The sequence below is a fragment of the Falco punctatus genome (genome assembly GCF_963210335.1).
Source record: "Falco punctatus genome assembly, chromosome: Z".
Lineage (NCBI taxonomy): Eukaryota > Metazoa > Chordata > Aves > Falconiformes > Falconidae > Falco > Falco punctatus.
In genome coordinates this window covers 54083193-54095873 of record NC_137586.1, presented here as the reverse complement: position 1 = coordinate 54095873, position 12681 = coordinate 54083193, and the positions used below count along the sequence as shown (strand labels likewise).

Genomic DNA, 12681 nt, shown 5'->3' with positions numbered 1-12681 from the left:
TGGTGGGTCACTGGAACAGAGTCCTTAGGGAAGTGTTCAAGGCACTGAGCATTTTGGAGTTTTGAGTGTCTGGCCAAGGCTTTTAGTTGTATGGCTTAGTTTTAGGCAGTCCTGGAAGGAGCAGGGAAGTTGGACTCTATGATGATTATGCATCCCATCCAACCTGAGATACTCTATGATGGGAGTTTAAATCCAGAGAGCGTTTTCAGAGCTGCACCTGCAGTCTGTGCCTTTGGAGGGCTGAAGCTTCACTGAATTTAGGGAGGTTTTTCTGTCCCTTGGACTCAGAGCAGCTCTCAGAATCCAAGTGACTTGGACTAAGCAATATATAGGAGACACCAAAATAAAATGCCTAGGAAAGTAGTTATATATGCATATTTTAGAAGTTAGTATGTCACCAAAGTCAAACATTTCAAAGCATTTGACATGCAGGTACTCTTTCTTCAGAATTAGGTATATAAAAAGGTTCTGTAAGCTTTACTGATATATTATGTAATTTGTTCTTCTGTTTCAGCAAAGCACATATTTTTTGATATTTCTTTGGTTTTCATAAATCTTACTCATCAATATATTTCATGAGGCACTGTAGAACAAGCATGTGCCCTGTTTTCTGTTTTTTGCATGAAGAAGCTGATTTTTAAATGGAAGAAGGAGCACTTTGTTTTGTATTTTATTTGGTCATTTCAGTTTTTTAATAAATTCTGACTCCTCAGCATTTCCTTTCTTCACTTACTGAAGTGTTAAAATAGCAATAGTAAAATACGCTTGTGCTCTATAAAGGTTTTATAAATTGAACAATGGTCTTCTGTTACTTTTTCAACGCAGTCAAATTGATCTGGTGTGTTGCCAGCACCTAGATTCTTAGGTTCTAATACAAAGACGTGCTTTTCTAAATGCAGGCTATGCACAAGGTAAAATACTGCAAAAAATATCACATACTTATAAATCAAGTATTGTATATTCTATAATATATGCTCTTATATTCTGGTTATATTATTATAATTTATTATTACTTGCAATTAATGTATTACTATATATAATATGACATACATATTTTATTTCATAATTTACAGATTTTTTTAAAGGCCAAAAAATTACTTTAGCCATTTTGTGTTTCTCTTTCCTTTTCTTGACATCCTTTGGAAAATCTGCTGTCATTTTCCCAAGTCTTCTTTGAGCAGACAAGTTCGTTGTTGATGAAAGTGGTAGCTGGAGAAATTGTTTGCCTTTGCTCTTTAGAACATCTCTAACCTTTATCACGTAGCAGGTATCTGTACAGGTCAAGTTGAGAGTCAAAATACAGGCTCTTAACAGCAATGTACTAGAGGTAGTGTTGAAAACTTGCCTGGGGTGTATAGCAAAAGGTACTTTCTGTCTGGATTTATACCAACTGTGTTACTTCCACAAAGCAGAAACTGTTTGGGTTTGTGGGTTTCCCATCCCCCATCCCGTATGTTGTCCTGACTGTTTAAAGGTTCATCTTGTCTGAAGTAAAAGTGGTTTTTGAACACCTAGGAAATAATAGAAAAAGACTTCTGTGGGTCTGTCAGTCGTACTGGAGGAAGAAGCTGCATCAAAGGATACACACTATGTGATACATAGCCTTGACTCTTAAAAAGCAAACAAACAAAAAGATGTTTTAAAAAAGTAAAACAACCTCCTGAATACAGAAGCTGGATTTTGACTGTTTCATGGACACTTAAATAACCTTGTACAATATTAACGACCACAGAAGAAACATTTATATAAAGCAAATGTTTTGAACATTTACCATCATCTGGAATGGTGCAGCTGCATTTGCAAAATCATGCAGATCATGTGTAGGGGGAAAAAAAGCATTCATAATTCAGGTTATTCATGCGTGCAGATTTTGTGATTTACCCCTTCCCTAATCTTTATGTATCCATGACAACACAACTTGTTCACATTTTGCAAGCAAAGCAGTTAAAAAGTGAAGGTTTTAATGATATAAAATTAGCAGATCTACAAGTATTTTTTAAGACATTGTACCAAAGCTTTGAGCATGTAAATGTATAGATGTAAAGGATTACAAGGAATGACAACTGGTTCTCATAAAACTACACAAAAAAATATAAAACTTGTCATGTTGTGCAGATTATTGTTCCATTTAAAATCCAGACTTAAGTCTTCAGCACAGAACAAACTTTTAATTTTAAATGACACTTTAGTTATTTGAACAAACACTTGTGCTGCTTCAAGTCTTCATTCTAAATATGCAAAGTAAACCAGAAAATGAGCAAGGAAGTAAATGATAGTTGTTTGCTTTTTCACTGTGGAAAGCTCTTAAGCAGACTTTTCCTTCTACTGTAGAGGCCTAATGCAATGGCTTGATTTTGCAGGCACTTTTTTGATTTCCCTTTTCATAATGAATTCACTTGTAAAATCTCTGCACATCATCCTTTAAAAGTACATGTGAAAATAGATTATAATACTAAAGCTAAATTATGCATTTGGAGCTGAAAGCCAGTTGCAGTGCTGTGAAATTGTGAAGGCAGATCTTTATGCCTACCTGTAGTTTTGCTTCTGAAGAAAAGAAAACTTGCAAGGGAAGGAGAATGAGAAGGCCAGTTCCTTCTGATTTTTATTCTCTTGAATCAGCCAGCTGAAATACAAATGAAGGAGTTTGCCACTCTAATCTCAAAAGTACTGGCATTGGCCCATACCTCTCCAGACCATGTGTTTTAGTATCACACTTGCAAGTTGTGTGTGAAGCACTGAAACTACAGCAGTATATCAGGAATGTGTCTGAATGTGAGCTTGTAAATAAAGGAGATTTATAGCAGAACACAGCAAGGAAAATTGCTTTAAAAATCAGTAACAGCCTACTAGTATCATCAGATTAGTAATAAACAATGCAGGAAAAGCTAATATGCATGCCGTTGAGCAAGTAACTGATGAAATGAGCATTTTTGAGCTCTAAACTTCAGTAGTACCAGAAGTGATAGTATCTGGTGGTCAAAAACCAAAGTGAAGAATAGGGGAAAATGGGCAAGCCTGTTATACTTTTTTTTAGGTGGATGGAAGGTGTAGTGTGTGTTTTGAGTTGACATGCATGTCTGTATGGAATCCTAAACCACAGCATTCGGTAAAATGTTTCTTGAATTTTTCAGGAAATCTTATTAAAGGGAGAGAAGCTTGGATAGGTAGGTGGAGTTATACCTTATTAGCTGTGCTGTTTGTGGTAAGGTGTTATTAAGCTAGAAGAAGCTGGGTAGAGGCAATCCAGAACCAGAGCACAGTCAGGGCATTTGCTTACATATACCATTGTTCCTCTCCAGTGTGAGGGGAAAAGATGAAGGCATCCTTCATCCTGATAACTCTGCCTTTTCACCCCACTTCTTGTTTATTGTTAACCGATGGCCAGAAGTTGTATTCCTGTATTACTAGTGAGCAATCAGGTAATCTTGTTCCTGTTCCTTGTCTAGTCACGCTACCGGATGCAGCACCATCCCTTAAATTTCTTCTTTAGCATCCCTGCCATACTGCAGGCCATAACATTGCCAGATGCATTCTGTTGCATTGAATCAGTCATCTGCATATGTGGCTGTGGCTGTTGCCTTCAGTGCTTCATGCCAAGTAAATGAGGGAAAAGGCTGTGGATGCTGTCTCCCTGGACATTGGTAAAGCCTTTGACACCATCTCTCACAGCATTCTCCTGGAGAAACTGGCTGCTCATGGCTTAGATGGGTGTGCTCTAACCTGGGTTGAAAGCTGGCGGGATGGCTGAGCCTGAAGAGTGGTGGTGAATGGAGTTACATCCACTTGGCAACTGGTCACAAGTGGTGCTCCCCAGGGCTCAGTATTGGGGCCAGTCCTGTTCAATGTCTTTATTGACAGTCTGGATGAGGGGATTGAGTGCACCCTGTGTAAGTTTGCAGAGAGCACCAAGCTGGGCAGGAGTGTTGATCTGCTTTGGGGGTAGGAAGGCTCTGCAGAGGGATCTGGACAGGCTGGATTGATGGGCCGAGGCCAGTTGTATGAGGTTCAACAAGGAGAAGTGCCGGGTCCTGCACTTGGCTCACAACAGCCCCAAGGAAGGCTGCAGGCCTGGGAAGAGTGGCTGGAAAGCTGCCTGGTGGGAAAGGACCTGGGAGTGTTGGTCAACAGCTGGTTGAACGTGAGCCAGCTGTGTGCCCAGGTGGCCAAGGCAGCCAACAGCATCCTGGCTTGTATCTGAAAGAGCGTGGCCAGCAGGACAAGGGCAGCGATGATCCGCCTGGACTGGGCACTGGTGAGGCCACACCTCGAACACTGTGCTCAGTTTTGGGCCCCTCACTGCAGGAGGGACACTGAGGGGCTGGAGTGTGTCCAGAGAAGGGCAACGAAGCTGGTGAAGGGTCTGGAGTACGAGTGTTATGGGGAGCGGCTGAGGGAACTGGGGTTGTTTAGTCTGGAGAGGAGGCGACTCAGGGACTTTATTGCTCTCTGCAACTGCCTGAGAGGAGGCTGTAGGCAGGTGGGAGTAGGTCTCTTCTCCCAGATAACAAGCAACAGGACGAGAGGAAACAGCCTCAAGTTACACCAGGGGAGGTTTCTATTGGATATTAGGAAAAATTTCTTCACTGAAAGGGTGTTGAAGCATTGGAGCAGGCTGACCAGGGAGGTGGTGGAATCACCTTGAGGTCTTTAAAAAAACACGTAGATGTGGTGCTTAGGGACATGTTTTAGTGATGAACTTGGCAGTCCTGGGTTAACGGTTGGACTTGATGATCTCAAAGGTCTTTTCCAACCTAAATGATTGTATGATTCTATGCACACTTCCCATGACATTCCTGGTACAGGCCTTGGAGTTAAAATTCACTAGTTCTGTGTAACATTCACACTAAACCCACATCCTAGATCTGCACTGCCTAATCCTTCTCCAGCTCATGTCATCTTCTCTGATTTCTGCTAAGGGTTCTCAAGGATAGGATGTTTTGGAGAGATGGCAAAACCTGCTGAAGAATAAAGGGATTATATCACGGGCCTCGGCCTGCTTCCCTTAGGGTGATCCACAGAACGCAGCAACACCACAGTGGCCCCTAGTGGGTTGTACAGCTGCTGGCCTGCGGCGGGCCTGGGGCAGGACACCACGCTTGTCACATGCCGCCTGGGACCTGCCGGCTGTGAAGTACTGGCTTAAATGGGGCAATTTAGTGTCTGAAATGTGTTGGTGAACAGTGGTGTGGGGTATAGGATAGGGAGAGGATTTGGTTAATATGGATGTCTCTGTTAGTGCCTGCAAAAGCTTTTGTACGGTAGCTAGTGAAATGGTGTAATTGAAAAGTGTATACGTATCACAGAGCAGAGGGGGACAGGAAATTCTTGTTTTAGATGCCAAATGACAATCAGCTTAGAAAACATGGCCCTAAATTAAATACAAGTTTGTAATGCCACCATATATGGTAAAGAAAAAGACATGTGACTTCATTTTTCAGGGGACAGCACTGAGGCTAGGGGCTTTCTAATTACTGTTACAGAGATTCTGGGCTTCATGGAATGCTTCATTTCGGAGTAGTTTGTCATTGTAAAGATGTAGAGAAAATAAAGGAAGTCAGTTAGCGATAGACATTGTCAAGGTCTGAGGAGGACTGTAGGTACAAATAGATGAATTTAAGCACGTGGCATACAGCTAAATCCCCTTAAGGATATGCGGAAAGGGAGAGAAATGTGTCAGACGGAAATTTTCTTTCATACACCATATTATAAACAGAAAGGATGGAGAAGAAATTCAAGCTCCATGCTGTGTATCCACAAAACTCTGCCAATGAAAAGTAATGCAAAAGCACTGATTTTTGGAAGGAATAAAAGCAGCCGTGTCTCTGGAGAGAGTAATCGGGCTAGACAGCACACCTTAGGAAAGAAATCTTGCCCTGAATTTGGTTAGGGTAGGGCCTTTTTTGTTTCTTACTTCCATGGATTGTGTCATTGCACAGCTCAAGTTTTTTGTTTGGTCAGGATGGCAGAAACCAACAGTGTGGTTCTGTAATGCTGCCTTTTGAGTTAGTTACAACCAATTTCTTCTTTGGAGGACTGTTTCTTCATGTGTACTACAACTTTCAATAGTAACTTGACCTTAATATGTTTGGTGGAGGTGGGTGGGTGGAGGTCTTTGGGCTACAGATCTCATTACATTTGATTTAGTTTTTAACTACCTGTGTAGCTGCTCAGTGGCTTACTAAAAGAAAACTTTCGTTTTCGTACCAACTTTTTATCTTTTAGTAAGCACAGCAGTCAATTTGGAGGCTTGCTATTTTTTTGTTTTGTTGCTTAATTCATGCATAAAAGTAAGGTTTTCTAGACTAAAACAACTACTAGCCATTCCTACAATAAAACAGGCGTTAGTATGAAAGGAATTGTAATACTCATTTCAGGAATACTCTCTGTAGCCTTTCTTTTTAAATTTGCAAGTTACAGACGACTCCAGAGCAGGAATTTTGATCATCTTTGTTTTGCACAGTTAGCTGAGATACATGTCCCAACTGCAGTTAAATAAATAAGTTGATGTGAACTTCCAGGTGATCAAAAAATGCAAACCACTGGCAGAGAACGGTTAAAGGCAGATCTTGCATGGTGTGTTGATAGCTACAATCATTCCAATGCCACTTCAGTAAAATGTATAGCAGAGTGTACTATAGGTTACTTCATAGATAAAGAATGTGCATTGTCAGAAGAAGAAGAGATTACATAAGATTTATTTTAGTGTTTTAAATATTATAAATTCTGAAGTTTTCTTTCTGTAGTTGTTTCTGAAAAAGTCATATATAAAAATGAAGTTAAACTTCTAAATGAGGTCAGATTGAAGCTCCCAGAAGTTAAAATCAGCCTGATGTTCATTGAAGCTTAGCTTTTAATATAAAAGTAAATCCTTGCTTTTTCTAATCCAGTGTAATCTAATTGCAGTTGATGAGTAAAGAGTCTCCAGTCTCTGTTGGAAATGATGCTTACGTTGACCTTGATCGGCAGGTATCTAAGACTAGATGTTTCTTTTCCTTCAATCATAGCACATCAGTGGCCAGTCATTTTGCGTTACTAAAAAGACTTCTTTCTTTAATCATGAAAAGGTTTTGTGGGAAATTCAATTAAGGCGTGTAAAACTAAATTTCAGTATTTCAAATCCTTTTGCTTTATAAATGTAGTTTACCCATTTTGTGCATTTAAAGGAGAGGAAAAACTATGTTTGGAAAACAAGTTTAGCTGTATGACACAGTATAGCAAAACTGCAGACCAGTGCAATCTTTGGGTATTGAGAAAGAAGAATAAAAAGTGTATGGTATTTGAATATCACTTTTTTTGCCAGTTCCTACTTGCAAAGTCAGTTTAAAAAAACACATAGATGTGGCTGAAAATCCTTAAAGCAGTCCTGGGAACTGTTACAATACATAAGAGAAATTTTCAAAGAGAATGCTTCCCTGTCTGATATATTTAAAGAATATGCAAACCCGATTTTTTTCTTACTAGCTTAACCTCATGCTAATGCTGTCCTACTTCCTCGGTTTTTTCCTAATTGAGAGGCATAGCACAGTGGTGTTCCCTGTGTTCTTCCATCCTGCTTTCTCTGCAGAAGTATGTAAGTTCTGACAGATGGAATTATTTTTGTATACCATTAGGCCCTTGAGAAGTAAAACTGAAAAAATCAGATACAGTGATGCTGTTTGAGAAAGTCCACCTAAAATTCATCATATATAATAATACATACCTATATCTCTGTATACATAATATGCACACACCTGTTTTGTCAGGCAAATTTTCTTGTAGCTGTTTTTTATGTTATCTTAACTGCAGTCATGCAAACCTGCAAGATACATATCTTTGAACATAAAGGCTTTGTGGGAAGTATCTGAACATTTCCCACTGCTTACAAGATTCAGTGCCCTTTTTCAGAAGGGTGGGCTTCTCCCTTCACCATGTTAGTGGTATTCCTTTTGTGCAGTAAGAGTAGTTCCCAGTCACTACAGAGATTTTACCCTAATTGTCCATTCCCTGTATTCCACCTTCCAGTCCCTTCTGTATTTGAAAAGTAGATTGAAAACTGAATTTATGCATTCTTCATCCCTAAAGAAAAGTGGTATTGACAATTTTTTCAGTGTACAAAGCTGATGATTTCTTCAGACCCAAATTCTTCAGAATTTCAGTCAATTCATAGAACAGATGTGATAATTCTAATGCATTTTTGTAAGTCCAGATATTGCTTTTAGGTATGTTTACTTTTTGCTGTCACACAAGCTGAACAGTAATCTTATCTGCTTCTTTCTTTCTTTCTAAGAGCAGAATTGCCTTAGTTTTCAAAAAAATTGATGTATTACCTAAATGTAAAAACAATTTTACGGTCATGTAGTTCAGGATATTTTTAGACACTTCACAGAGTGATGGAGCTATAAATGTTTGTTGTTTATGGTAGCTGAAGAAAACTACAGAAGAATTAAATGAAGCTCTAGCAACAAAAGAAGAAATTGCCCAGAGATGTCATGAATTAGATATGCAGGTAGGTTTGCTATATTGTCTGTATTAATTTTGAAGTGGAAAAGAGAGATGTTACTTTTTGTTTTCAGCCACCTAAAAATTATAGTGTGATAACGTGATTTTTGAAAGGGAGATGAAAATCGCACAGTAATTGTTTTGCTCTACTTGTGCTAACGGAGTGAATTTTGTTGTTTTCTTATCTTGATGCAGTGTTGCCAGTATTAAGATTATTTGTACTAACAAAAGTTCTTTTCATGCAGGTAAGAAGGGGTTGAGCTGTGTGGTTAAACTCTTTTCATTAGACAAATCTTGGAGGTTATGCTACTGTAACAGTTTCCGTTAAGGGTTAAAGCCCGATCTGAAGTTACTGTAGTGTGTCAGCGGTGTATGGATTTAGACTAAGCCTTACTGTAAATCAAGCATGCCTTATCTGGAAGGCATAAGGAGTGTAAAGTGGGAGCCCCAGAAGGCATTGCCATTGCAACCCTGCTTAGGAGTATAATTCAGGCTTTTGCCAAGCAGTTCACTAACTGTTAGAATGAATAAAGGTGATTTGTGTGTCGTGGTTTTGGTGTATGTGATGACTCAAGCTCTTATTGAAGCATTTCCTTCTGAGATGTTCACATTCCATCTCTTCCCATCCTGCTCCTGCATGTTAATTCTATACTATTTAATAGTATGTGAACCTGTGCTTCATCTGTTGTTTGAGTTGCAACACTTTGGGTTCTTTTCACTACTGTGTGTTTTCACAGCGTTGGGGAAACAGTAGTCTTGGGACTGCGTTCCTGTTTCAGAGGCACTGGATTAAAAAGAAAAACAACATCTGGGAAGGGCACAGCCGTCCCTTCAGTGTGATTGATAGGCATTGTTTCTTTTGGAAATAAGTTTTAAAAGCTTCACTATGGAGGCCCAGTTCTATTTGGTTGTTGGGAAAGTATGCAGACTTCATTACAATGAAATCATCTTCTGTGATAACTAAGACTTCTTTAGATGCTTGTGCGAAATGCATTTAAGAATAGTTACATTCTCTGTGTGGTAAATCTGCCCCTAATGTTGCAGTGGGTTAGTTACTTCACATAGCAATTGAATAACTATTCATGTTACAGTATATTCTTGTGAAATGTGATTATTGAAGCCTGTGTTTCCATTTGCAGGTTGTGCTGATACTTTATTATGCACGAGAAAAAAAATACTCTCTAGTTGGATAGCTCAGTTACTGCAGTGTAATGCTTTTACTACCACAGGTTGCAGCCCTCCAGGAGGAGAAGAGCAGCTTGCTCGCCGAGAACCAGATTTTGATGGAACGTTTAAACCAATCTGATGCTATTGAAGATCCCAACAGCCCTGCAGGTCGTCGGCACTTGCATCTGCAGACACAACTAGAACAACTCCAAGAGGAAACATTCAGGTAGAAAAGCAATGCTTGATTAAATTGTTTGTAGCTTGCAACAAGCTTGACTTACTTCCAGTTCTGCTGGCAATTAAGAATTAGTATAATGGGTGGTAAAACCACGGTAGTAAAGTTTTTACAGTGATGTACATGTTATGATTTACCTCTTTACATGCTCCAGCATAAAAAATTTACATTATTTCATAATGCTGAAATGTTGTATACATGTCACTCTCTACTCTCTGGAGTTATTTTGAATTGTTTGCGTGCAATCACTTCACCCATGTTTTTCAAAATCAGTGAGAATGAAAAGTAGCGTATTTTCCTTTATGTGAATTATTCTGACTGTATTCTTAAGGTGTAGGAATTCCTAGCTGAAAGTTTGCTATGGGCAGTACTACAGGTGGTATTATTATACAGCAAAGTGTGTCCTCAGAGTTTGAAAACAAATTATTTCATATCTGAAAGATGGAGATTATCAGCAGGTGAGCTCCGCTCTTCATTTGCATTTCATTGATGTGGAAATCCAGTTCCTCTTTAAATATCCTTCGTGGTCCTTTTGACTGTTGCTTTCAAGCTGTGTAAGCCTATTCTGCTGAAGAAAGCTGATTCACTTCACCATCATCTTTTCATTCTTGTTGCTGTACTTTCCATAGCCTTTGTGAATGAAACTGTGGTATTTCTTTACACTGCCATTTTTTTCTTATCTTTCTGTCCTCTTCTGGTTGCCCTTTTCTAATTTTTATGTCAGCTGCCATATAACTCTCCTTTTTTTGCCTGTTTTGCCATTTTCCCACTTCCTCTTGCTAAGCCTTTTTCCTGCATGTTTAAACACAGTCTTCATTTAGTTTCTTGAAGAATGTTCAGCATTTCTCTTTCGCAGCAGCTAGTGCGTGATTTTCTTCTATGCATCTGCCATGTAAAGGAATAACATAGTGCTGTCTTCCTAATGTCCCCTTTTATCTCTGCTTCTTCATCTCCATGCTCTGGAATGTGTCCTACCTAAGTCTATTATCAATTGCTGTTTGGACAAGTTTTGTTCCCATATGCAATATCTTCACTGCCTGTTACTCTAGTTTCAGGTTCTGAAGGTCTTTTCACATGTGAGACTCATCTCCCAACCTCCTTTATCTCTTTCCCCTGCCTTCATAGCATGTGGTTTCTAAAGGCAATTTGTGTGTGTTCCTTGTCCAGCTCTACCTGAATAATCAGGATGTATGTACAGCTTAACTGATGCCCAGTGTGGTGTAAGTTTTTCTCCCAGCCTTGCATCTTTATGTCCTTTGACAGTTCCAGACTATCATGATCCAAATCTTTTGTTGTGTACAATTTAGTTGACACACTGACTGTCTTTTGTCTCCATTCTTGTAGACTGTTTGTGGACTTCTTGAATTAATGGATTTAATACCTTGCCTTGCCTGTGTGCTCCCCCCGCCCCAGCCCATACCTCTTTCTTCAGACCAAAATCACAATAGGACTTCAGGGTCCAGGTTGCGTCCTCTTCCATTCGTTCAAAATGCTTTGATAAAGCTTCTCGTAATTGTTCCTTTTGTTCACTGGCAGGTTAATGCAGCTTTGATTGTGTATTCTGTATGTGAGTAGTTCACTCCAGAAACTTTGGTCTGAGTTCTTTACACACTAGCTAGATAACTAAATGTATGACTTGGTTCTTCAGAGGGTACTAGGCATGCACAGGTTCTTTATAAGTAAATAAATAAATAAAGTCACCTTGGTGAGAGCTCTACAGCATTTGGAACATCTTACAATCAAGTCAGTATTGTCGAAGGTGTATAGGAGTTGAACAGCTGAACAAAATCTTAGGATAAAGATGTGTGTTCAAACTCTGTATGCCTCAAGATTAAAAAGGGTAGAAATTTCTGCTTGAACTTTCATCGTGAAAATTATGATGACACAAAACCACCAGGATTTGTCTTTCTGAGAACGTACATCACCTTTGGATCTTCCAAGTAGAAAGACTGATACCAAATCAGGGAGCATCAAAAAAGTCAATCTGCTTCTACATTTTTGGAGAAGCACATTGGGCTGCTGTTTCCTTCACTGCACCAGAAGGCTGTTTCATGCCTTTTTAGAGAGGATGATGATGATCTGGAAAGGTAACTGTGGCTAAAGCTGAGAATTATGTTGTTTTACTTAATTTCTATAGATTAGAAGCTGCCAAAGATGACTATCGAATACGCTGTGAAGAACTAGAAAAGGAAATTGCTGAATTGAGACAACAAACAGAAGAGCTTACTACATTAGCAGAGGAGGCTCAGTCTTTGAAGGATGAGATAGATGTACTCAGGTAAACTCCGTTCCATTAACCCATTTTTAACTAACTTTTAATCCATATAATTTGTGTACTTAGTCTTCATTAAGTTTTGCTTAACCAATTTTAATATTAAATATAAACACTTTGTCAATGCCAAGGTTCTTTTGGATCCTCCAGTTAAATATACAGACCACCACACAATTCTGCTGAAGTAAATTAGTCATTATATACCTAATCAATAACTAGTAGTAAAATGTTCAGTCCTACATCATTTTATAGTCACAATAAATCACTCACTGGTCTCTTTGAGTATTCTCTACTCATCTTCATCATGACGTGGGCATCTCTTCTCATCAAGGGAACTACACTCTTTCCTTTCCTGGGTTTCCATTATTTGGACCGTGGGTCGCACTTTTTGGTTCATCATACAATGCTAATGTGAACAACATCTGTTACAGATCTCTTTGCCACTGGATTTTAGCACCCAAAGTTGTGATGATTTGATGATGCTAGGCATTTATTAAGTGGGACGGTCCCTTTTACTATGGTACATAAT

The 12681-nt window shown here is 39.1% G+C and overlaps 1 protein-coding gene across 4 annotated transcripts in view; it reads left to right on the top strand.

Annotated features, from left to right (window-relative positions):
- Positions 1-12681, top strand: part of HOOK3 (hook microtubule tethering protein 3) — a 94108-nt gene that overhangs the window by 41905 nt on the left and 39522 nt on the right. For all 4 annotated transcript variants that reach the window (XM_080372041.1, XM_080372039.1, XM_080372040.1 and 1 more), the window contains 4 exons: positions 6904-6966; positions 8402-8485; positions 9708-9871; positions 12018-12158. In XM_080372041.1, the coding sequence (XP_080228167.1) occupies positions 6904-6966; positions 8402-8485; positions 9708-9871; positions 12018-12158 (452 nt within the window). The remainder of the gene's footprint in view (positions 1-6903; positions 6967-8401; positions 8486-9707; positions 9872-12017; positions 12159-12681) is intronic.